At 50.6% G+C, this 26,251-nt stretch overlaps 1 protein-coding gene across 1 annotated transcript in view; it reads right to left on the bottom strand.

Moving 5' to 3' along the window:
• Positions 1 to 26,251, bottom strand: part of LRP1 (LDL receptor related protein 1) — a 1,472,234-nt gene that overhangs the window by 682,553 nt on the left and 763,430 nt on the right. The window contains 1 exon segment of the mRNA XM_078688974.1: positions 19,487 to 19,670. Coding sequence (XP_078545100.1) covers positions 19,487 to 19,670 — 184 coding nt within the window.

Raw genomic sequence — 26,251 nt, 5'->3', positions numbered from 1 at the left:
AAGTAGCATTTTCCGTTCGAGGCATATGAGCTGCAGATTGCACACTATGCATAGATTACATAGCAGTTCCCACACCTAGCGGCGACCACCAGTATCTGTTGCAGTTGTTTGAAACAGAGTTTTTAGTACAGCCTGGCCCACAGTGGCTTGTTGTTTAGTTTGCACATCTACACAGTAGTGCTTTGTGAATGTGTGCGGTGTAGACCATGTAGCTGCTTTGCATATATCATCTAGGGGAATGTTCCCTAAGAATGCCATTGAAGCCCCCATCTTCCTGGTAGAATGGGCTTTTGGTGGGATGGTTAATGTACGCTTGGCTTTTTGAGAACATATTTGTATACATTTAACAATCCACCCAGCGATCCCTGATTTTGATATGGGATTGCCTTTATGTGGCGGTGAGAAAGACACAAAAAGTTGTTTTGTCTTACGAAAAGCTTGTGTCCTTTCAATGTAGTACAGTAATGCTCTCTTGACATCTAAAGTGTGTAGAGCTCTTTCTGCGACTGTTTGAGGCTGCGAGAAAAATACGGGCACCTCAACAGATTGATTTAGATGAAATGGTGAAATGACTTTTGGAAGGAATTTTGGATTAGTACGAAGAACCACTTTGTTATGATGCATTTGTAGAAAGGGTTCTTGAATGGTAAATGCTTGTAGTTCACTAACCCTCCTGAGGTAAGTAAGGCTACTAGGAAAGCTACTTTCCAGGTTAAAAATTGCAATTCACATTTATGTAATGGTTCAAAGGGAGGTCCCATTAACCTTGTGAGAACCACATTTAAATTCCACACTGGTGCAGGTGGTGTTCTGGGGGGAATTATTCTTTTGAGTCCTTCCATGAAAGCTTTATTAGCTGGTACTCTAAATAGAGATAGATGTTGCCTATTTTGCAAGTATGCCGCAATGGCTGCAAGGTGTAACCTAATAGACGTGTAGGCTAAATTTCACTTTTGAAGGTATAATAAATATCCGATGATATGTTGCATAGACACGTCTAAAGGATTAATTTGGTTGTTTTGGCAGTATATGACATACCTTTTCCACTTAGCAGCATAACATGCTCTAGTAGTGGGGCGTCCAGCTTTCTTGATAACATTCATACAGTCTGGGGGAAGGTTGAGGTAACCAAACTCTATGACCTCAGGAGCCAGATCGCTAGGTTGAGCTGAGCTGGGTCCGGGTGTCTGATCTCTCCATGGTTCTGTGTTAATAGGCGTGGAGATAGGTTTCGTTTTTGGTGTGGTACTACAGACATTTGTAACAGCGTGGGGTACCACGGTTTGCTGACCCAAGTTGGAGCGATCAGGATGAGCATTAGGGAATGTTGCTGTAGCTTGCGCACTACTAATGGAAGTAGTGGGAGAGGAGGAAAAGCGTACGCAAATTGTTTTGACCAGTTTATCCATATCGCATTGCCTTTGGACAATGGGTGTGGGTATCTGGCGGCAAAGTTTGGGCATTTTGCGTTTTCGTGGGTGGCAAAGAGGTCTATTTGAGGTTGTCCCCACATTTGAAAGAACGGATGAAGAACTTGTGGATGAAGTTCCCACTCGTGGATTTGCTGTGTTTGTCGACTTAGCAGATCTGCCATAGTGTTTTGTACTCCTGGGACGTGTTGGGCTAATAGGAAGATCTTTAGTGGTATAGCCCATCTCCATATCTGCTGTGCTAACTGTGAGAGCTGCAGAGTGTGTCCCTCCTTGCTTGTTTATGTAGTACATAGCTGTCATATTGTCTGTGCGGACTAAGACTGCTTTGCCTGACACTTGAGTTTGTAAAGCTTTTAGGGCTAGAAACACAGCTAGCAACTCTAAGTGGTTGATGTGGAGTAGCTTTTGTTGCGGTGTCCACCTGCCTTGCATGGTGTGATGCAGTAGGTGAGCTCCCCAGCCGGAGAGCGATGTGTCCACTGTCATGAATATTTGAGGAACTGGCTCTAGAAACGGTCGCCCTTTGGAAAGGTTTTTGGTGTTCCACCATTGCAGAGAACGATGAGTCCGACCGTCTACCAACACTGGGTCTGTCAGTTGACCTTGCGCCTGGTTCCATTGTCGTGCTAGGCACTCTTGCAGTGGACGCATTTGCAATCTTGCATGAGGTACTATAAATATGCAAGCTGTCATTCCTATGAGCTGCATGAACACTCGAACTGGCAGCGAGTGTTGCGGTTTGAATTTTGTTATGAGAGTTTGTACACTTATTATCCTGGCTGGAGAGGGATAAGCTAGTGTTAGTTGGGTGTTTACTGTAGCACCGAGATACTGTTGTATGTGTGAGGGTTGTAGATGCGACTAGGTGTGATTTACTGTGAATCCTAGGTCGTGAAGCAGTTGAATGGTAGCATGCGTGTGTTGTACACACTGGCTGTATGAGGTGGCTTTTATGAGCCAGTCGTCCAGATACCGGAAGACATGAATATGTTGTCTTCGTAAGTGTGCTGCTACTACTGCTAGGCATTTGGTAAACACCCTTGGCGCTGTTGTGACTCCAAATGGGAGCACTATGAACTGGTAGTGCTGCCCGTCTAGCACAAATCTGAGATATTTTCTGTGCGCTGCATGAATAGGAATATGAAAGTAGGCGTCCTTGAGATCTAGAGTGACAAGGAAGTCGTTTAGTACCAGTAGTGGAAGGACCTGTTGGAGTATGACCATATGGAAATGGTCCGACTGTATGTAAATGTTTAGAGGTCTGAGGTCTAGGATGGGTCTTAGAGATCCGTCCTCTTTTGGTATTAGGAAATATAGCGAGTATACTCCTTTGTTTTTCTGATGCTCTGGAACTATTTCTATTGCATTTTTCTGCAGGAAGGATGTTACCTCTTGTCTGAGCAATGTTAAATGTTCCTGTGACATTGGACGCTGCCTGGGTGGTATGTTTGGGGGGTAGACTTTAGTTCCAGACAGTAACCTGATTGAATTATTTATAACACCCACCTGTCTGATGAGATATTTTCCCATGCTGGCAGGTATTGTTGGAGTCTTCCCCCGACAGGAGTGGAATGGGACGGGAGAAGGGGAAGGGAGTCATTGGGCAGGGGTAGAGGTAGAGCGGGAGTTGTTATTTTTACCTCCGCCCTTGTTATTGTTACCCCTTTGGTAGCCCTTGCCGTAAGTGGACTGTGTGGGGTCTTTGTATGAGGTAGAAGCTGTGTGAGGAATATCCTCTAGTGGCACCTCTATAGGATGAGCGACGAAATGAACGTCTGGGAGGCTGCGACTGCAGGGCTCCCATAGATTTGGCGGTGTCTTCATCTTTCTTCATTTTTTCAAGAGATACATCGACATTGGGTCCGAATAGGTGTTGCTCATCAAACGGTTGATTAAGAATGGCACTTTGTACCCGGATATACGTAGCCAGGCGTGTCTGCATAGTAAAACGCTAGTGTTAACAGCCCTAGACGCAGTATCTGCTGCATCCAGGGCACACCTAATGGAGGTGTTTGTAATGTTTTTACCCCTTGGAGAAGTTTGTTAGCTCTATCCTTGTACCTGTCAGGGAGATGTCTCATTAGTGACTCTAACTCTTCATAATGTGCCCTATCATATCTGGCTAACAATGTCTGTGTATTGGCAATACGTCACATGTTTGCTGCTTGAGACGCAGTTCTTTTCCCTGATGCGTCAAGTAACTTAGACTCTTTATCTGATGGTGCGGCATCACCCGATGTTTGAGAGTTTGCTCTCTTGCGTGCGTTGGAAACTACAAGTGAGTCTAGTGGTACCAGCCCTTTAATGTATGCCGGGTCTGAAGGGGCAGCTTTATATTTTTTCTCTATAGAGGGTTAATGACCAGAGTTCTGATTGGGTCTTTGAAGACTTCAGAAGCGTGCTTAATCACTCCCTTAAGCATTGGTAAAATGGATGTGGACCTTTGTGCATTATCAAAGGTATCCATTAGAAAGTCTTCCTCTACAGGGTCTGTATGTATGTCTACACCATGATATTGTGCAGCCCTGTGTATTAATTTGTTAAACCCTATAGTGTCTTCTGGTGGGGAAGGCCTTGAGGGGTACAAGTCATCCTGAGGGACATTTGGGACATCTGGGGTGGTATAATCATCCCATGGGTCAGGTGATCCTGTAGGCGTGGCTGGATCAGGCATGTTACCCCCCCATATCATCAGAGCTATCATCCCTGTTGTCATCATCTTGTACTATAGAGGATGCTGGGGAATGCTGTGGTATGGGAGCATGTGGTGATGGCATAGGTGGAAGAGAAGGGGAAGGCAGTCTTAAAGGCGAGGTAGCCATGTTCTTCTTCTTTGCATGCGGAGCTGGTTTGTCCAGTGGTCGCTTCTTTGAGGCCAAAATCAACTGTCCAGTGATTGGGTCTCTAGCCAGAGTCTTTTGAGCAGGGTCTGGGTAAGATAAGTCTTCTGCTGGAGTCCGATCTTTTGGTGCGGGTGAAGGTTTCTGCACCGAAGCGGGTTGTTTTGGTTTTTTGACAATGTCCTTTGTCGGGGAAGCAGGAGTCTTTTTCGGCTTTTAAGGTTTTTTCAGTTCCGATGGTTTTTTCGGCTCCGGTATTGTTTTTGGATCCGACTGTTTCTTTGGTTCCGGTTGTTTTTTCAGTTCCGGTGTTTTTTTAGAATCCGAAGCGGCTTTGCTTGGTTCTGACCTGGGTTTCGGTGCCGAAGGAGTAGTGGGTTTCGGCGCCGATGGTTTGGACGTCGGCGTAGCCGGTGACGTTGTCTTTTCCGGTGCGGGTAAGATGGCGCCGGCACCATGCGAAGGCTGACTCGAGCCTGAGACGCCTGAAGGCTTAATTGGCTTCTTAGCCGGGCCCGAAGGTGGGGCAGTAGAGGCGGAGTGTCGGTGTGCACGCGAGGGTGTGACCCGGGGCCTTCTTTGGGTGTGTCGAGGAAGGGTTGGGGTCGACGGTCTTACTTGCGCTGGAGTGATGTCCTCGACTTCCGAATCTACTTCTTCTTCGGAACCGCTGTCGACGTCGTGTTGTTCTGGGACATTGACGCCTTCCTCAAAGATGTCGTCCGGAATGGAAGTTTAAGATCGAGCCATTGTCCTTCCCGCTCTTCGGTCCCGGATAGTCTTTTTGGAGTGGAAAGAGGCACAAGCGGAACAGTCTTTGGCCTCGTGCTCCGGGGAGAGGCAGAGGTTACACACTTCATGAAGGTCAGTGTGGGGAAACTTCGACCAACATTGAGGACACTTTTTAAATGGCGTCCTTTCCATGAGCTGGAGTTGAGGCCTAGCTAGGCCCGAAGGCCATCGACCGGAATCTAAGTATTCGATGTTGAAGAATAGCGTCGAGTGGAAAAGCGTTCAAAACTTATTTCCTGTAAATTGGTGAGGATTGCGCGCCGAAGGAAATCGGTTTCAACACGGAGCACTGGAAACACATCAGAGCTCGGTGGCGGAAAAAAACAATCTGGGGATGGAGCCGATGCCCATGCGCAGTATCATCCAAAGGAGGAGTCACCTATCCCGTGACTTCCAAAGACTTTTCTACAACAAAACAAACTGCAAACATCCGGGCCAAACACTAGGTGGCAATCTATGCATAGTGTGCAATCTGCAGCTCATATGCCTCCAACATTAAGTTATCAGTTTACAGGTGACTACTCTGTTGTGGGAGTTGGTATTCTGGGGTTAGAACCAAAGGTTCCCCCAGGGTCAAGTATGACCTCTTGAAACACCCTCAGCGGCACTAGGGTGGCCAGATGCAGAATGCTGAGGTCAATGTTATCCAATGAAGGATAAGGGGCCTCCAGTTGGCGGCTGCTCAGGAGCAGGCCACAAGGTTGTGGGAGAAAAGCTCCTGGTGTTAGCCTCATGGCAAAGGGGAATCCAGTTTAGAACACAAAGTGCACCCGCAGCTGAACAGCGGCAGCGGGGTGCAAGGTGCTGTGTTGGCCTCGGCTGCCCTGTTGCTTTCAATAGGAGTTGCCGGTTTTGGATTTTGGCTGCAGGCTCAGTCCAGGAGGAACCAATAGCTGGGCACATAAGTCGGAGGGCTCGCGATGTAGGTGCACCTTGGGTTCTTTTCTCCAGGGCACAGGGCATCTGGATGCAAGGGTGGTTTTTTTTATGTCGGATTTCACCTTACTGGGTTACTGGGTCACTCGCAGTTGGGGGATTCTCCATGCAAAGGCTGCAGGTGACGTCGGGGAGTCCTGGAGGGGTCAGCCCACTGTGGATTCGGACTCTAGAGCGCTGGGGGATCTCGCTGGGAAACTTCGCTGGGACCGGTGGGCCACCCTGATTCAGGCTGTAAGCATCTGGTGCAGTGGTGGTTCCAGGTTTCAGGTTTCTTTGTCTTCAGCAGGCTCAGAGTCTGTCTTGGGAGTTTCTTTTGAACAGAGCTACTGTTCACAGGAGATCCGGTCTTTGTTGAAGGCAGTCAGTCCTCACAGGGTTCTGGAGGTCACTGGCTGCAGGACAAGACAGCTTTTGGCACAATATCTCTGAAAACTGCAGCTGGGCCGGTAGGGCTGGGTCCAAATCAGTTCTTCTTTGCAGGCTCCTCTGCTGAGCGTCTTCTTTCATCCTTCTTCTTTGGTTGCAGGAATCGGTCTTCTTTGTTCAGGGCTGCCCCCTAACTACTGTATCTAGAGGGCGTTTAAGGGGTCTTGAAGTAAGTAGCCAATGGGTTACTGACCTTAGGGTGATTACACCCTTGGTGTGCTCACCCCACGTGGGGGAGTGGGCACAATTCCTAATCCTGATTGGGGAGTGCCTGCCATCTGCAAGATGGCGGGCACTGAAGAATGGGCTTCACCTCACCTCCCCCACCTGAGGGGAGGGGTAGGCAGAGGTGGGCACAACTTCTGGGCTGGCTAATTTTTCCCACTTGTCTTCCCACCGAAAAGAAGGGGAGGCAGTTCCTGATAGCAGGAGAGGCTGGGGGTCGCAGGTGGCAGGCACTCCCCAATCAGGATCAGGGATTGTGCCCATTCCCACAAGTGGGGTAAGCACACCAAGGGTGTAGTCACCCTAAGGTCAGTAGCCCATTGGCTACTGAACTCGAAACCCCCAAAACACCCCAAAAATACAGTATTTAGGGGGCAGCCCTGACCCAAGAAGACAGATTCCCGCAACCTACGAAGGACGAAAGAAGACACCAAGCTGAGGGGAATGCAGAAAACAACTGACTTGGCCCCAGCCCTACTGTACCGTCTGCAGTTTCCAGAGATCCTGCGCCAAAAGTTGCCTTGTCCTGTAGCCAGTGACCTCCAGAACCCCTGCGAGGACTGACTGCCTTCAACAAGGACCGGATCTCCTGTGAACAGCAACTCTGTTCAAAAGAATCTTGAAAGTTAGACTTGGAGCCTGCTGAGGAGAAAGAAACCAGACGCCTGGAACTACCACTGCACCCATCGACCACGGCCCAAGTTTGAGTGACCCACTGGTCCCAGCGATATTCTCTAGTGCTCCAGAGTCCGAGTCCACAGTGGCTCGACCCCGCCTGGACTCCTAGACATCGCCTGCAGCCTCTGCACGGAGACCCCACCCAACTGAGAGCTAGGTGAAATCCGACCTCAAAAGACACCCCTGCATTCAGCCGCTTACGCCCTGGAGAAAATAACCCGAGGTGCACCTACGTCCCTGAGCCCTCCAACTTACCTGCCCAGCTGTTGGTTCCTCCCGGAAGTCATCCTGGACCAAGCCTGCAGCCAAAATCCAAAAGCGGCAACTTCCATTGAAAACAAGCATTTGCAATGCAATAGGTCTCGCATTAGGAAAGTTTGAGCCATTGGTATTGCGAATTACATTTTTTTTATTTATGTGTTGGTTGTGAAAATAGCTATAGTAATAGCTAAAGTAATAGCTTTGTCATTTACAATGCCAACAGTTTTAACTTTCACAAATGTGACACCTATAGCATTTGCAATGCAATATGTGTTGTGAACCTGGCTGCCTTCCTGTTAGAGACACTAGGATTGTGTAGCTCTGCCCATGAAGGTGCTAATCACATTGAGTCAACAATCCTGGTTTCTGGAATCTGGTGTGTTTTTGGAGTGGCTCCAGCTCAAACAACATTTTGTAATACTGACCAAGCTAGACCTAGAGTTCACATAGTGGGACTAGTTCTCGGACTTCATGGGATCTAGGTAAGTGGTGGAGGTGGTGGCTGTTTGATATTTGCACAGGAACGCAGGGTCATGCAGTCTTTTAATGATGGCTCGAAGGGTGCATTTTCAGGACCAAGGCTGGTAGCGATCTTTGCTTGCGCTTGACGGAGGCTAGTGAATCATGGGGTTGATGAAGAAAGAGGGTACCCTACTTAAACAAAAGATCTCTACGAAGCTGGATTTTGAGCGCGCCTACAGAGACTCCCATTCTATGTGCAAGCTCACCTGGATTTTATTATTTTTACTGTTCTTGAGCGTCTCTGGAAGCCTTCCAGCTCTCTCTGTGGCTCATGTTGCCTTTGTTTGTTTAGTTGGCTTGCAGGGCAGTTTGCGGGGGGGGGGGTTCTCCTCTCAGGCAGTACTTCCAGCAGTCATCAGCAGGGTCACATGAGGAGCTTAAGGTTGAGACAAAGTCTGGGTAAACATGCAGAATGCACCTGCAGTCCAGAAAGCACCAAAAGTCTGTTTTGGTCCAGTTCAGTGTAGTTCTTCAAATTACTGAATTGGAGCTTGAATTTCAGTTTGGGCATCATTCGACTACCTGTCAGGGTGTTTGTAATGCTCAATGATATTCAGTGTGTATTCCAAACCAAAGCCATTTAGTAAAACATGGCCTATCTGAGTTGGCCCCCAATTGTGTTGCTTAGGTAGGGCGGGGACTCTGTGTGCCCTCAACCCCTAGAGAGGAGCACCGGAATAACGAATGAGAGTTAGCATAAGGCGAGGGTACCTGAGCCAAAGGAATAGGAACTATGTATATGTGCACTATCTTCTCTGTGACATGCTTGAAGCGACACTCGCTATCTCCCACATATCGGGTGAATGGAGATGGCTCATTGCAGGAGTTTGAGAACTTTTGCTGTGGGAGCAAGGGTAAAGCCATGTTGTGTGTTCCTGTTGTGAAGCCTCCGACGCCTTCGGGTAAAGTCCGCGCTATATAAAAATGCATAAATACATACATAAATAAATACCGCCTTCGGGTAAAGTCTGCGCTATATAAAAATGCAAAATTAAATAAATAAATAAATACCGCAAAACATCCTCGTTACTCTGCCGGCCTGCGACCAGGAAGTCAGGCAGGCCGGCGCGACAACAGGAAACAGGAAGTAGGAGGGCGGGAGCCTACCCCGCCTCCCACGGAAGAGCCGCGATTGGAGCCGTGCACCGGAGCAGGCAGGAGCCTACCCTGCGCCCCGGTGCCTAACGAGGGAAGATGAGTCCTGCTGCCGGGCCCTGCAGCTGAGGAGAGCTGGGGAGTGCGTTGCTGAGGGGGGAGGGGGGAGGGGGGAGAGAAGCATGTACACGCGCGGGGGGGGGGGGGCGGCCTGTGTATGTGTGTGTGTGTGTGTGTGTGTGTGTGTGTGTGCGTGTGTGCGTGTGTATTTGTCTTGGAGTGCGTGTGTGTGACTGTGGGGGAGGGGGTGTGTGTGTGTGAGCGAGTGTCTGTCTGCGATGTGTGGGACGCGGATGTTGTAACTTTGCCTCTGTTAGCAGCTAATCTGTCATTATGCTTTGCGTGTATATGCTAATAAATATTGGCGTGTAAGAAACTCTACATGCCTGTTTTTAACTTGCGGGAAAAGTGCTTTTTATTTATTTATTTTTTAAATAGCGTGAACTGGACCCTAATGTATTGGACCGCTTTATGTAATGACTAGTTACATTACACATGTACGCACAGCAACATGAAGTGAATTGCCCCAAATTACAGTTCTGGTTAGAATTACAGGCCTTTCGCGCCACTTTCCCGTCACTTTTAATGTGAGGAAAGTGATGCAAGTGGCTTGGGAATAAATTTGGGGAATAGACTATTTAGTAAAGCAGTCACGGGTTGTTTTACTGAAATGTGAACGCTGGCGCTGCTTTCACCGCATGGGAAACGTGACTTTGCAGCTGTAACAAATACTGCAGAGTGAGGCTGGGCCCTTTCCTTTCTCTCACTAGGGCACCTTTGAGCTGAGCTGTGGAGAGAAGGGCTTCTAGCCAAATAAATGTGTAGCACACGCTGTTAATAATGCAGCAGATTGTTATTATCATTGTGTTTTTGTAACTGAAACATTGGGAAAGGTACAGGTGAATGGATAAGCTGTGCTTTCTTACTTATGCTGGCAATTTGTATTTAATGTTCCCTTTACTGTTGTTTTCGACTTTGTCACATGTTTCGCACTTGTAAACAATGTTTGCGCTATATAAGATGCCGCGCTAAATAACCAAGGAAGGAAAGACTTTAAATGGTGCGTTTAAGTTAAATTCCCGCTCTGAGCGAAACTTTGAAAGCCTACAAAAGAATAACTACTTTAATTGCGCTATACAAATAATGAAATGTTGTAAACGGTTTGTTTCTTTTTGTACGCTTTTGTGTAAAGTGTGCTATATTAAAATGCGCACACAATAAAATATATGTAATTTGTTAAAGGCTGAAAAACAGAAACAATTTGTACTTGGCGGGTTGCGGCTACCCCCCTCACCTCTCCCACCTCCAGAATGTGCGTGTAGCCAGAGACTTTGAATGAGGGTACCGCGTGCATGTTGTTTATTTACTCTGTAAATGTTGGAACTGTTTCCCCTCCCCCCTTCCACTTCCCCCCTGCAGAATGTGCTTGTGGCGGGACACCTGGAATGGATGTGCCGCGTGCGTGGGCTTTATTTAGTGTGTAAATGTTAGAAACTTGCTGTATTAGCCGCTAATAGTGCAGTCTGCTTTGCGTGTGTATCCTAATAAATTGCGGCATGTAACAATGTTTATATGCTTATGATCAACGTGCAGCTAAAGTGCTTTTTCTTAAGTGCATTTTTAAATAGCGCGAACTAACCCGTAATGTATTGGACCACTTCATATGATGGCTAGTTACATGAAATATATGCGCACGAGAACATATGTATGTTGCCGCCAAAACTTGTTCCTGCGTTTCCCACTGTAAAATTGGCATTTGTGTTCGTTACGCCACATTGCGCTTTCTTATAGGAGGAATAGCGTTTCTACGGACAAGAAAACACTTAGTAGCATTGAAAAGAAGCGCGTATGGAAAGAGGAAACATTTGAGAATGTGAGGAATGAGCAAGGAATGGATTATGCTAGTTAGGTGAATGGAAAAAAGCCGAAACGGAAGACGGAAGAAGAGAACTGGAGACATGAGAAAAAAAAGAGAAAAAATAAAGGAAATATGTCTGTTCCCAACTTGTAGACAAAGGGCTTCTTGTTAATTGCAGTGGTAAATTGCGCGAATTGGACCCTAATATATGAAACCGCTTGACATAATGGGCATTTACATTTGAGACGTGCGCGCGGGAACTTATGTATGTTGACGCCAAGACTTGTTGTTCCGTTTTCAACTGTAGAATTTGCATTTCTTCCGCCGCAGTTTCAACCGCATGGGACACATAACTCTACAGTGCAAACATATCCTGCAGGCGGAGGTTAATGCCTGCCGATCATCATGCTGGCAGTTTTCCTGTAATATTACCCTTGCTGGTGTTTTCGGCTTTGAATGTCGTGCGCTATATAAAAATGCCGCGCTCAATAAAAAATAATGACAATGTTGACGCCAAGACTTGTTGTTCCGTTTCCAACTGTAGAATTTGCATTTCTTCCGCCGCCGTTTCAACTGCATGGGACATATAACTCTACAGTGCAAACATATCCTGCAGGCGGAGGTTAATGCCTGCCGATCATCATGCTGGCAGTTTTCCTGTAATATTACCCTTGCTGGTGTTTTCGGCTTTGAATGTCGTGCGCTATATAAAAATGCCGCGCTCAATAAAAAATAATGACACCTTTAATCGCGCTCTAAAAAGCAAGAAATGAAAGTCTTTAAAAGCTACAAAAACGAAAGCATACAAAAACGAAAGCATTCAGTCTACAAAAACGATAGAATTCAAGTAAAGCGATCGCGCTAGAGTAAACGAAACTGACAGCATGCTTACACAGCCAAAGAAACACGCTGAAGGAAAAGCGCGTGCACGCAGTGAAATCCAAGACAAGCAAAACTCGTACACCTTCTCGTCCGTCCTTCCCTCGAGACAGCTAACTATACGTCTCCAACCCTGGACGCATCCTTTGGATGCTAATTCCAGGGCGAGACCTAAAAAACAGGGCACTAGACGCCAAAACAGCACCCTGCACACAGCCGCCCCTGCACGCTGCGGGTACACCTTGTATGCTAACTCAGTCTCAGGGCAAAGGGAGATCCAACACCGGGAGCTTTGCTCCCACAACCTTGTGGCCTGCTCGTGAGCTGCCACCAATCAGAGGCCCTCTATCTCCCATTGGATAACATTGGGCCTCAGCACTCTGCACCCGGATGCCCTAGTGCCGCTGAGGGTGTTTCACAAGTGCATTCTAGACCTTGGGGGAACTCTGTTCTAACCCCAGAATACCACCTCTCACAAACAAGTATTTACCTGCAAACCGTTAACTTAATTATTCTCCATAGGAATACATTGACGGGTTTCCTTGAAAATTATTTTAAGTGCGGATTAAGTGGGTTTGTATGAGAACTTGAAAAATTGCATATAACTAAAAACTGCTTTATTTACCTTTTCTCTAGGAAATATCCCAGTGTAATATCTAGGCATATCACACTGAGTAGAAAAATTAATCCATAAAGTAATATGTAAAGTAATGAAAAGTAATCTAATAGTAATTTATTCTGTATTTAAAAGATTTACACACCTGTAACAAAGACAATTTCATTCAACTGGCTTGTATTGTTCAACCTGCCTTGAAAAGTACCATTTACACTTGCCTCTACCAGGCTTGCTTGGTTCTAGAAAATAAATATAACTAAATAATATTTTTATACAAAACCAATTAGTGTGAATTCAGCCTTTGAGTGTGTGACATTTTTTGCTGCCTGAGTGCGTACAACAAATACTTAACAGTACCCTCTGATAAAGCCTTACTGCTCGCCCACACTACCACAAAAAGAGAGTAGAGTGCTATCTACTTTTACCGCTGCCTATCTTTGGGGTTCCACTTGACTTTGAGCACACTATACCTTATTTTAGTATAGTATATACAGAGCCAGATTCCTACAGTTACTTACTATTTAGAATATTGTACTATATGTTACAAACCAACTTGGAACAGGTCAACACCTCACCTTTCCCATCTCACAAATAGCAATGTGTAAAATCCTATTGCACCATTTTACTTCCACTTGTTTTCCTGGCATTTAAGAGTTCAAAAGAAGCTGGGTGTCAACCAGCAATGGTACTTAATGAACAAGTTACTTACCTTCGGTAACGATATATCTGTAAGAAACAGTAGTTAGTATTAGATTCCTTACCTTAGAATATCCCCAGGCGTCAGTCTGGATCCGGAAACTTTTGCGTAGCAGTACCCCTGCGCGTCGGTAGGCGTCGTCTGCAGGCGTCCCCTGCGGCTCCGCGTCGTCGGCGTCGTGCGCCGTGATGACGTCGCTGGAGTATATAGACGCCGCCTCCGCGCGCTGACGTCAGTTCTTTGCACACAGCTTTTCCGCGCCAGAACACGCAGAGCCATGTGAGAACCAACACTGGTGCCATTTGAAAACTAGGGCCCTGAAAGGGATGTCCTTAACCCTAGGTATCAGTTCGCAGAACGGGGAGGATGGGAGGGGCGGTAAGGAATCTAATACTAACTACTGTTTCTTACAGATATATCGTTACCGAAGGTAAGTAACTTGTTCATCTGAAAGAAACAGGTTAGTATTAGATTCCTTACCTTAGAATAGATACCCCAGCAATACCAACCCCGGTGGTGGGTCTGCGAACCAATACAACCTACACCAGAAAGTCCTGGAGGACCGAACGGCCAAAGAAGCCATCCCTCCGGACTTGACTGTCCAGGCAGTAGTGCCTCGCAAAGGTGTGCAGCGAGGCCCACGTGGCCGCCTGGCAAATGTCCTGCAAGGGGACTCCCCGGCCCAGGGCAGTAGTAGCCGCCGTGGCCCGAGTGGAATGGGCCCTCAGCCCAACAGGAGGCTCCTTCCGAGCCAAAGAGTAGCATGCTTTGATGCACAGGACGACCCACCGAGAGATGGTCCGTTTCTGTACCGCCCTTCCCTTCTTCTCACCCACGTAGCCAACAAACAGTTGGTCATCCACCCGGAACTGGCGTGTGCGATCCATATAGAATGAAAGCGCACGTTTTGGGTCCAGACGATGGAGCCGCTCTTCATCCTTTGAAGGATGCGGAGGCGGGAAGAAGGAGGGCAAGGTGATGGACTGCCCAATGTGAAAAGCAGAGACTACCTTGGGCAGGAAAGAAGGTCTAGTCCGAAGAACCACCTTATCAGGATGAACAGACAAGAAAGGAGGTTGAATAGAAAGAGCCTGGAGCTCACTCACTCTCCTGGCAGAGGTGATGGCCACCAGGAAGGCCGTCTTTAAGGTGAGAAGACGGAGAGGACAGGAATGAAGGGGCTCAAAGGGAGCGCACATCAGGAAAGTCAAAACCAAGTTCAAGTCCCACTGAGGCATCACGAACGGAGTTGGAGGATACATGTGCGTGATGCCCTTCAAGAATCTTAACACAATAGGGGACTTGAACAAAGATGGCTGATCAGGTAGCCTCAAGAAGGCGGAAAGGGCAGAAAGATAGCCCTTGATAGTGCCCAGAGCAGAGCCCTGCTGGGCAAGGGAAAGGAGGAAGAGGAGAACCTCAGACAGAGGGGCAGAAAGGGGATCCACAGCCTTTGCTGTGCACCATGCCACAAATCTGTTCCACCGGCAGGCGTATACCGACTTTGTGGAGGGACGCCTGGCTGCCAGAATGACATCACAGACTTCAGGAGGCAAGTCAAATGCCTCAACTGTCGCCGCTCAATCTCCACGCATGGAGGTGGAGACTGGACAGGTTTGGGTGGAGGACCGTCCCCTGCTGCTGCGACAGAAGGTCCCCCTGAAGGGGCAGGCGGATCGAGGGACCGACTGTCATGCTGAGTAGCTCGGGATACCAGTACCTTCGAGCCCAGTCCGGAGCCACAAGGATAACTTGGGCCCGGTCGCGCCTGATCTTCTTCAGCACTCTGGGCAGAAGTGGTATAGGCGGAAAGGCGTACAACAGACCGCAACTCCACTCGCGCCGAAAGGCGTCGCCGAGCGAGTGCCGTCTTGGAAACTCCAACGCGCAGAACTGATGACATTGCGCGTTCTCTTCTGTGGCGAATAGATCTAACCAAGGCTCTCCCCATTGCTGAAAGAGGCCTCTCGCCACATCCGAGTTCAGACGCCATTCGTGATCCACCGAGCACCGACGGCTGAGTTCGTCCGCCCTGGCGTTCAGAGAACCTGCCAGGTGTTGAACCGTCAGAGTCACGCCCTGACGTTCCAGCCATTGCCAGAGGCGCAGAGCCTCCTGGCAAAGGGTCCACGACCCAACACCGCCCTGTTTGTTGCAGTACCACATGGCGGTGGTGTTGTCCGTGAACACCTGCACCACACTCCCGTTGACAAAGGGGAGGAATGCCTTCAGTGCTAGGCGAATCGCCCGCAGCTCCAACATGTTGATATGGAGCCGGGATTCCGCCGGAGACCAGAGGCCTCTGATCTCCGCCTCTCCCAAGTGGCCACCCCAGCCTTGGAGGGACGCGTCCGTCACAACCACGTGCTCCGGTTGGGGAAGGGAGAGGGATCTGCCCCTGACCCAATCGCGGTCCGTAAGCCACCACTGCAACTGTCTCGCAGTGCCCTCCGAGATCAGGACATGGTCGGATAGGTTGCCCTGATGCTGGGCCCACTGAAACTTCAGGTCCCACTGCAGAGCCCGCATCCGCCACCTGGCGTGATGCACCAGAAGGATGCAGGAGGCCATCAGCCCCAGAAGCCGCAGCGTCAACCTGAACGAAACCCGGGATAACGGCTGAAAGATGGGAATCAGAGCCTGAATATCCCGGACCCGCCGTTCCGGAGGATAAACCCGAAACTGCGCCGAGTCGAGAACCGCTCCGATGAAAAGGAGCTTTTGAGAGGGACACAGGTGTGATTTCGGCACATTGATGGAAAACCCCAGCTCGTGCAGGAGGTCTGCCGTCATCTGAAGGTGGTGGACGACTGTCTGGGGCGAGCCCGCCTTCAACAGCCAGTCGTCGAGGTAGGGGAAGACTGAAACCCCTAACCGGCGCAGATGAGCTGCGACCACCGCCATCACTTTCGTGAACACCCGTGGGGCGCTGGTAAGGCCGAATGGGAGCACGATAAACTGAAAGTGCCCGTGGCCTACCGTGAACCGCAGGTAACGCCGGTGGGCCGGCAGGACGGGGATGTGAAAATACGCATCCTGCAAGTCCAACGCTACCATCCAGTCTTGTGGGTCTAGAGCAGCCAAGACCTGAGCCAAAGTCAACATCTTGAACTTCTCCTTCCGGAGGAAGCCGTTGACGTTCCGTAGATCCAAGATAGGACGCAGGCCTCCCTTGTCCTTCTTGGGTACCAGAAAGTAGTGGGAGTAGCAACCACACCCTACTTCTGGCCCAGGAACGCGCTCGATGGCCCCCTTGGCCAAGAGGGCCGTAACTTCCTCCTGCAGAAGTGTCAAGTGGTCCCCCGACACACGGTGGTTCTGCGGTGGCATGGCTGGAGGAGTGGACTCGAAGGGGAGGGCATAGCCCCTTCGGACAAGCTGCAGCACCCACCTGTCCGATGTTATCGCGCGCCAGCGGGAGTGGTGATGGCGAACCCTGCCACCCACTGGCGTCACGTGAGCCCGAAAGCTCGGACTAGGAAGGCTTGGATGCAGCAGCGGAGGGGGGCGTGGACTGACCACGACGCTGGCCTCTACCGCCACCACGGCGGAAACCACGGGCGCCACCGCGCTGGGGAGCGCTCTGCGTCGCGTGGCTGGCAGCACGTGTGGGACCTCCCCTCCCTTGGCCACGAAAGGGCCGAAACGAACCCGTCTGCTGGCGCTGGGTCGAGAGACCCAAGGACTTGGCCGTGACCCTGGAGTCCTTGAAGCGCTCCAGCGCGTGGTCCGCTTTGTCACCAAACAGGCGACTGCCATCAAATGGCATGTCCATGAGCGTATTTTGGACGTCTGGCGAGAAGTTGGCAGATCTCAGCCAGGCATGGCGACGAATCGCCACCGTAGTGGACATGGCCCGTCCCAGTGAGTCTGTTGTGTCCAGACCACAACGGATCGAGTACCGCGCCGCATCCCGGCCTTCAACCAAGGCCCGGGTGAGCTTGTCCCGCACTTCCTGGGGGCATTGCGGCAAACACTCTTCGACCGTATCCCACAGGGAGTGGGTGTAGCGACCCAAGAGGCACGCGGTGTTACAAGACCGCAGCCCAGCGCTCAAAGAGGAAAACACTTTTTTACCAAATTGGTCGTACCTCTTTGATTCCCGATCGGGCGGAGCCGACGGGAACGCGGACTGTGAAGTGGAGGCCTGGATCACCAGACTCTCCGGGGAGGGATGGGTGGATAGGAAGGCAGGGTCGTCCGAGCATGGACGGTGGCGCCTGGCAACGTTCCGGTCAACCGGCGCACCAGAAGCGGGCCTGGACCAGGTGCCCAGAAGGACATCCGTCAGGGCCTCATTAAACGGCAGCAGAGGCTCCTGGGGGCATGACTGCGGTTTAAACACTTCCGTCAGAATATTCGATTTGACCTTCGCGACGGGGAGCTCAAGGTGTAAGGCCTTGGCAGCCCTCATCAGGACCACCGAATAGGCAGCACCTGCCTCAGACGCCACAGGGGACGGAGAGACAAACCCAGGGTTGGGCGACTCGTCCAGGCCACTGGCATCACCCAGATCACCTACCCAGTCCACATCGTACTGGCAGGCACGGGATAGAGGGTCCTCAGACCCCTCCCAACCCTCTCCATACTCCTCCTCGTCATACCCATATTCTGGGTCGACGATATAGACATCGGGGTCAACGGGCCCCATCGGCGTCGGATCCGGCGCCGATCGACGCCGGTCCGGCTCCGCGTCCGGAGTCGGGGAGGAAAGGGGGGTGGCGCCGCGCGGCGTCGGCGCAGGTGACCCGACGCCGGCCGGAGCCGACGGCGGAGTCGCTGCACCACGCGGGGGCGGTACCACGGGTTGACCCACAGGAACCGACGCCGGAGAGGCCGGGAGACCAGCCGGCGACGAACCAGAGGGAACCAGCGGCGCCGGGGCAGGAGCACCCGAACCGCTCGGGCCCCCAGACGGGACCGACGGGCCCGCAGGCGCCGAAGGCCCCGCCGGAGAAGACCTCGCCCTCATAGCAATGAGGAAGGCCTCGATCTCCTCACGCGACGCGCCTTCCCCAGGGACCGACAGGTGTGGGGCAGACGGCGTCGGCGACCCATGCGGGACCGCGGGGGTGGGGTCACCCGAGCCCCCGGCCGCAGCACGCGGGCGTCGGGGGGAGTCGGGGGTGCGATGGCGACGCCCCGACTTCTTGTGCTTACCTGACGAGCCGGAGGAATGGTGGCGACTCCCGGAGCGCCCATGGCGGCTCCGCGATCGTTCCCTCGACCGCTCCCTCGACCTCCGACCGGACCGGGACCGCTCTCGACGCGGGGCCGACACCCGGAGCTCGAGAAGCTTGCGGGACCGCTCCCGCCTAGCTTTTCCAGTCAAGGCCCGACAGTCGACGCAGGACTCCACGTCGTGGTCCGCGCCCAGACACCGGAGGCAGAGTCGATGGTGGTCGGTGACCGACATCATGCGGTCGCACTCGTCGCAGCTCTTAAACCCAGGCATCCTACCGGCACCGTAGAAAGATTAAGTTTTACAAACACTTGGTCAAAAGACCGGAGTACTGCTCTTCGGATCTGCGCTAACTGGCGCGGAAAAAAGAAGAACTGACGTCAGCGCGCGGAGGCGGCGTCTATATACTCCAGCGACGTCATCACGGCGCACGACGCCGACGACGCGGAGCCGCAGGGGACGCCTGCAGACGACGCCTACCGACGCGCAGGGGTACTGCTACGCAAAAGTTTCCGGATCCAGACTGACGCCTGGGGATATTCTAAGGTAAGGAATCTAATACTAACCTGTTTCTTTCAGATTTTATATGTTGCTTCAGCATAACCACTAATCAATACAATGTTACAAGCAATTATCAAGACATCTTCTATGGCTGTTTTGTTATAGCCTGGTAAGCATTCTGGCAAAGTCCATTTGTGGTGCATACTGTAGTCAAAGTCTTCCTAACTGAAAGGATCAGAGACAAGGAATGGGTCAACAAGTACCTCAACATATGGAGCTTGGAACACTGTGTGTGGAAAGATATGATGTATGCTAACTTTGCTCCAACAATTCCTTTGGCAACACACAAAGAGTACATGTTTTACTTTCCCTATTTTGGGACAGTGAACGATGACAGAAGAAATGGTATGTGCATCTCATTTTCACAGCTTGTAGGTCTTAGTGTACTAACACCCGTGCTCTTCCTTGAGCCACCTACTTACCTGAAGTAGATTTGCAACCTGTGGAATCGTTCAATCTGGTATCATAACCCTCAATGCATAGGCACCGGAAGCTCCCCAGCGTGTTCACACACCGCTGGCTGCAGGGGTACGTTGTTGTGCACTCATCCACATCCACACATGTCTTGCCATCATCCTTCAGTCGATATCCAGGACGGCACCTGCACTGCAAAAGTTAATATGTAGATATGAATGATTGTTCCAACCAGCAGCCTTCTGTACTTTATTGTGCAGCAGTGTCCCCTACAATTGGCAAAGGAAACATTAAAATGTACTTGTAGTACTACAGGGGATTCCAAACTGTGTAAAATGAAAAAAAAGACTATAGAAGTGATTTCAGACTATTAAAATGTGTCTTGAAAACCCCAGAGCTGGTGTTTGAACTGAACGGATTGGATTCACTGTGTGTGTCATCAACTGTAGATACTGATATTCTGTAATTATGATTTCACAAGCAAAAAATGTATATATATATATATATATATATATATATATATATATATATATATATATATATATATATATACATATATATATATATATACATCACTCTCCGCTAAATGGCGCACAAAAGCGCATTAACCCAAGTGTGAGAAAGTGACCTCTTTCTTGCATGGTATGCCCCCACTTTTTGCTGAATTGCGGATGTGCTTGGAATGAGTGTGCCCTGGGCTCCTGCCAATCAGGTACCCAGGGCCTGTGTTCCTTCCCTAAAAATGCATTGAAGCCTAAACCCAATTGGCATCTCCGGCCACATGTCAGTCCCTGGTAAATGGTACCATAGGTACCCAGGGCACTGTGACCAGAGAAGGCCCCTAAGGGCTGCAGCACTTATTGTGCCACCCTTAGAGGCCCTGTGCCCTGACACACACTGCCTTGGCAGGCTGCATGTCTTGGTGCAGTGCAAAACAAAGTCGACATGACACACATCCCTGTGAGCCATGCCCACAAAACACTACCCTGACATACATCAGTCACCTCTCGAGCTGAGTGCCCTATGCCAGTGGTGAGGGTACAGGTGCATGAGCCCTGTACCCCTACAGTACCTAGGTTCATTCCTGGGCACTGTAAGTACAGTGTTGCCATTAAGAGTATATGGTGGTGGGAGGTTGTCATTACGAACTTCACAGCACCATAATGGCTACATTGAAGACTGACAAGTTTGGTACCAAACTTCTCAGCACATTAAACCCACACTGAAGCCAGTGTGGGATTTAATGTAAAATGCACGATAGAGGGCATCTTAGAGATGCCCCCTGAAACTCGACCAACTCCCAGTGACCTGACTGAGTTGAGTGGCTGCCGAGGATGCTACCCCCAGACATGTTTCTGGACCCCTGGGTCGAGAGCTTGCCGCTCTTGGGGGGCCTGAAACAATTCGCATCAGATCCAGCAACAACAAGAAAAGAAGAAGGACGAGAAGCTGTGCAGAGCTAACAAGACGACGACTCCCACATACTTGGACCCAGCCCTACAGGCCTGTCTCCCTTCGAACCTGCTTCTGCGAAATCCCGGCGTGTCCAGCGGCCAGCAACCTCAAAAACCCAGGAGGACCTGCCTACATTCACTTCCCAAACTGTTTCTCCCGTGAACACCGGACGTGTTTGAACTGCAGCTTCAGGTGTCAAGCAGGAACCGCAAGTCCAGCACACACTGCACCCGCCGAGCCGGCCCGTGTTTGAGTGAACAAACCGGCGATCCTGACCCGAGTTCCGGCGATCCCTGACCTGCCTAAAGCCTCCAGACGACGCCTGCAGCCTCAACCTCAGAGGCCCCCTCCCCACCGCGACCAGAGCGGGTAAGAAAATCCGACGTCCAAAGGCACTCCTGCACCCGACGCCCCACGGCCTTGTGTGCCCAACCCAGCGGTGCCTAACCATCCCTCTACATCCCAACGTACCCCTCGAAAGGGTGGTTGTAAGAAAGTGGCTCTGTATATACTGGACCAAAGTAAGGTACCGTGTGCACAGAGATCACAGTACCCAGAGAGTCTATCGCCTATATGAAAAGTATTTAACTAATGTAACTCATTCTGAGAAAGTATATTTTGATAACTTATTGGTTCTAAAAATAAAACAATTATATCTTTTTATACAAAACAATTGGCCTAGAGTTCAGTTCTTGAGTGTGTGAGACCATTTGCTGACTGAGTGTGTACAACAAATGCTTTACACTGTCCTCTGATACTGCCTTACTGCTCAACCAAGCTACCACTTTGGAGAGTAAGGTCAGTTCTGACTTAAACCTCTGTTATACCTCTGGGGTTGGTGGACTCTACACACACTTCATTCTAGTCCAGTATATACAGAGCCACTTTCTCACAAAGGTCATATCTGCTTTAGCCTCTGTTATACCTCTGGAGACTGGGGACTCTATACACACTGTACCTTACTTTGGTCCAATATATATAGAGGCACTTTCTTACAGTAACCCCTTCTGACAATTTGCAGCACCCACCTGTCCGAAGTGACAGAACGCCAGTGGGGTAGGTGATGTGGAATCCTGCCACCCACCAGCGTGGGGTGTACCCCAAAGCTCGGACTCGGAGAGGTGGATGCTGCGGGAGCGGAGGAGGACTGACCCGCACGGTGGTCCCCTGTGCCGCCACGGCGGCCTCCACGGCCTCACTGAGGTTGGGTCTGCGCAGGCTTCTGGCTGAACGAACGTGGAGGGGCGTCCCTTCTGTTGCCACAAAAGGAACGAATGGTAGACATGGAAGGGGGTGTGGTGGAGAGACCCAAGGACTTGGCTGTAGCCCGAGAGTCTTTGAAACACTCCAGTGCACTGTCTGCCTTATCGCCAAACAGGCGAGTACCATCAAAGCCATGTCCATGAGGGAACTCTGGACATCCCCTGAAAACCCAGTGGACCGGAGCCAGGCATGGCTATGCAGGGCCACTGTTGTGGAGATTGCTCTCTCTAAAGAGTCTGTGGTGCTAAGCCCACACCGAATGGCGAACTTGGTGGCATCCTTACCCTCGGCAACAGCCTGGGACAGCACAGCTCGGATCTCTTCAGGACACTGAGGCAATACCTGTGCAACCGTATGCCACAACGCATGGGAGTAGCGGCCCAAGAGGCAGGCGGTGTTCAAAGACCGCAGCCCCAAGCTGGCCGTAGAGAACAACCGCTTGCCAAACTGCTCCAGCTTCTTAGAGCCCTTATTCGGCGGAGCCGTGGGAAATGCACTCTGGGACGTCGAAGCTTGGATGACCAGACTCTCAGGCGTAGGGTGAGTGGTCAGAAAAGCAGGGTCACCTGGCGCCGTTCTTATCCACAGGGGCCCCTGTGGCCGGCCGTGACTAAGTGCCCAACAAGACATCCATGAAGTCATCATTAAATGGCAGCAGGGGCTCAGACGAAGTGGACGCCGCCTGGAGCACCTCAGCTGCCCAACGGAGCACCATCGTGTAAGAAGCGCCCTCATCCATGGTAGGCGGGGGAGAGGCAAACCCCGGGTCAGAGGAGACGTCAAGGTTGCCGGCATCCTCTAATTCGTCCGCAAAGTCCAGCTCAGAGTCACAGTGACGAGCAAGAGGGTCCTTGGACCCCTCCTAGTCTTCCTCCACCTCCGCCGCATGTGGTACAGACCGCGGCGGAAGGGCTGGGACTAGGGAAGGAACAAACGGTGTCGGGAACGGCACCTGTTGGGGCCGAACTGGCGCAGTGTGCCAATGCGGATCCCAGGTAGGAACAAAATTATCCTGGAACATGGGCAAGGGCAGGACAAACGGCACCCACTGTGGCGTCGGAGGTGGAGCTGAGGGTGGCGCTGGGGCTGGAGCCGGCAGAGTTTGACCTTGTGGCGCCGTTGCCGGAGCCTACAGCGCTGGATCCTGCGGCGCTGAAGCGGGATCTGCCGACAGCCTGACAGGATCCTGACACAGGACCGCAGGCGCGCCGGTGGGAGTCGCCGACGGACCCCGATAATGTGGGTAGGCTGCGGGACTCCCGGGCTCTGAAGGAGCCACAGGCGTTGAACCCTGTCCCCCTAGTCCGCATCCGGGGACCGACGGGGGGACGTTGGATACCGACAAGCTTCTTCGACTTCTTTTTGTGTCGTCTCTTACCCAAATCAGAGGGTGAAGACTTGGAGCTTGAGAAGCAATGACAGTGGCCCCGCGAGCCTTCTCTGGAGCGTCCCCTGGACTGGGAACGGCGCTGGGACGAGTGCAGGACTTCCATCAGCTTCTGGTACCTTTCCCTCAAGGCCTTAGGGCTACGGCCCGATAGTCCAGACAGGACCGGGAGTCGTGATTGGTCTCCAGGCAGTAGAGGCAGACGTCGTGGGGGTCTGCCACAGACATATTGTGACGGCAGGCCCCACAAGACTTAAACCCAGGCATCCCTACGTGCACCAGAGTGTACCAAAACTTACAGGAGACAAAACGTTTCAAAAAGTGACTAAGGTACGTGCTCTAACTGGAGCTGCGCTTACTGGCACGGAAAAATAAAATCAGCACGCATGGTTGGCGCCTAAGTAGTCTCCGTGACGTCATCTCGGCGCTTACGACACCAGCGAAGGACGCGGAGCCACACAACGAATAGTTTCTTACCGGTCGGTGTAGTTTTGCAGCTTGAAGATCTTTCGGGATTCACTATGCTGTTCATATTCCGCAATCTGGTGGTTGGGTCCGGAATCGTAGTCTTTTTTCTCTTTTTTTTTTTGTCGTAGCCCAGGTGGGCGTCGACGTCCCAGCATTTGGTGTACCTTCGGTGACGTCGGCGTGCTTCTGGGGAAAGCTACCACCTTTGGGCGCCATCTTCGGATTCTTTTTTTCTGTCTCTTTTTTCTTCTCTGTGTTTGTAGTGAATCCATGGCAATGTTTGTTAATCGTTTTTCAACGTAATTCTTTTCAAGTATCTTTTCATGTATCTTGTAAGCTTCAACTTGCTTTCTTTTCTATCTGTTTCCACCCTTTTCTCCAGCCTCATCTTTCTGGCGGAGGCGGGTGGGTTCGCTAGTGAATCCAGAAAGATCTTCAAGCTGCAAAACTACACCGACAAGTAAGAAACTATTCGTTTTGCAGCGTGAATCTTTCTGGATTCACTATGCTGTGCATAGATTTTGTAACGGTTTTCGTTACTTTTGTGGCGGTTGGGTGGAAGATGAGCGCTGGTTGTTAAATATATGTTGGAGCACCTTTTGTCCTACTTGTGCTTATTTGTTCATCTGTACATCCACGCAATAGTGCTTAGTGAACGTGTGCACTGAAGCCCATGTTGCCGCCAGGCATATGTCCTGAATTGGTGTGTTGGCCAGAAAGGCGATTGTTGCTCCTTTCTTCCTGGTCAAGTGGGCCTGTGCCCCTCCTGTTAGTTCCTGCCCTGCTTGTTTGTGGCAGAATTGTATTGTCTGTGCGATCCATCGAGCTATGGTGTTTTTAGTCACTGGTTTACCCATGTAACTGTTTGCAAAGGATACGAAGAACGAATAGTTTCTTACCTGTCGGTGTAGTTTTGCAGCTTGAAGATCTTTCTGGATTCACTATGCTGTGCATATTCCGCAATCTGGTGGTTGGGTCCGGAATCGTAGTCTTTTTTTCTCTCTCTTTTTTTTTTTTTTGTCGTAGCCCAGGTGGGCGTCGACGTCCCACCATTTGGTGTACCTTCGGTGACGTCGGCGTGCTTCCGGCGGAAGCTACCCCCTTGGGCGCCATCTTCGGATTCTTTTTTTCTGTCTCTTTTTCTTTTTGTCTTTGTAGTGAATCCATGGCTATGTTTGTTAATCGTTTTCCAACGTTAGTATTTCCATGTATCATGTCATTGTTCCAACTTGCTTTCTTTTCCATCTGTTTCCACCCTCTTTTCCAGCCTCATCTTTCTGGCGGAGGCGGGTGGGTTCGCTAGTGAATCCAGAAAGATCTTCAAGCTGCAAAACTACACCGACAGGTAAGAAACTATTTGTTTTGCAGCGTGAATCTTTCTGGATTCACTATGCTGTGCATAGATTTTGTAGCTGTTTTCGTTACTTTTGTGGCGGTTGGGTGGAAGATGAGCGTTGGTTGTTGAAAATATGTTGAAGCACTTTTTGCCCTACTTGTGCTTCTTTGTTCATCTGTACATCCACACAATAGTGCTTAGTGAAAGTGTGCACTGAAGCCCATGTTGCCGCCAGGCATATGTCCTGAATTGGTGTGTTGGCCAGAAAGGCAATTGTTGCTCCTTTCTTCCTGGTGGAATGGGCCTGTGCCCCTCCTGTCAGCTCCTGGCCAGCTTGTTTGTGGCAGAATTGAATGGTCTGTGCGATCCATCGAGCTATGGTGTTTTTAGTTACTGGTTTGCCCATGTAACTGTTTGCGAAGGACACGAAGAACTGTTTTGTCTTCCTGTGCTCCTTCGTTCTTTCAATGTAGTGCATCACAGCCCTTCTTGCGTCTAGGGTGTGGAGCGACCTCTCAGCGCTTGTTGTGGGGTTTTGGAAGAAGCTAGGGATCTGAATACTCTGATTCATGTGGAACCTTGACACCACCTTTGGCATGAAGTGAGGGTCAGTTCTCATCACGACCCTGTCACTGTGTATCTGGATGTAGGGTTCCTGCAGTGTGAGAGCCTGCAGCTCACTCTCCCTTCGTAGCGAGGTGATTGCTACCAGAAAAGCCGTCTTCATTGCCAACATTTGCAGTGATGCTTTATGGATGGGTTCGAAAGGTGCTTTCATGAGCTCCGTCAGTACCACATTTAAGTTCCAGGCCGGCGGCGGCATTCTTTTAGGCGGCGCTATTCTTTTAGCTCCTTCCAAGAATC

The sequence above is a fragment of the Lissotriton helveticus genome, chromosome 1_1 (genome assembly GCF_964261635.1).
Source record: "Lissotriton helveticus chromosome 1_1, aLisHel1.1, whole genome shotgun sequence".
NCBI lineage: Eukaryota > Metazoa > Chordata > Amphibia > Caudata > Salamandridae > Lissotriton > Lissotriton helveticus.
Note: the sequence above shows the minus strand (reverse complement) of the source record. Positions and strands in the feature narration are given on the sequence as shown.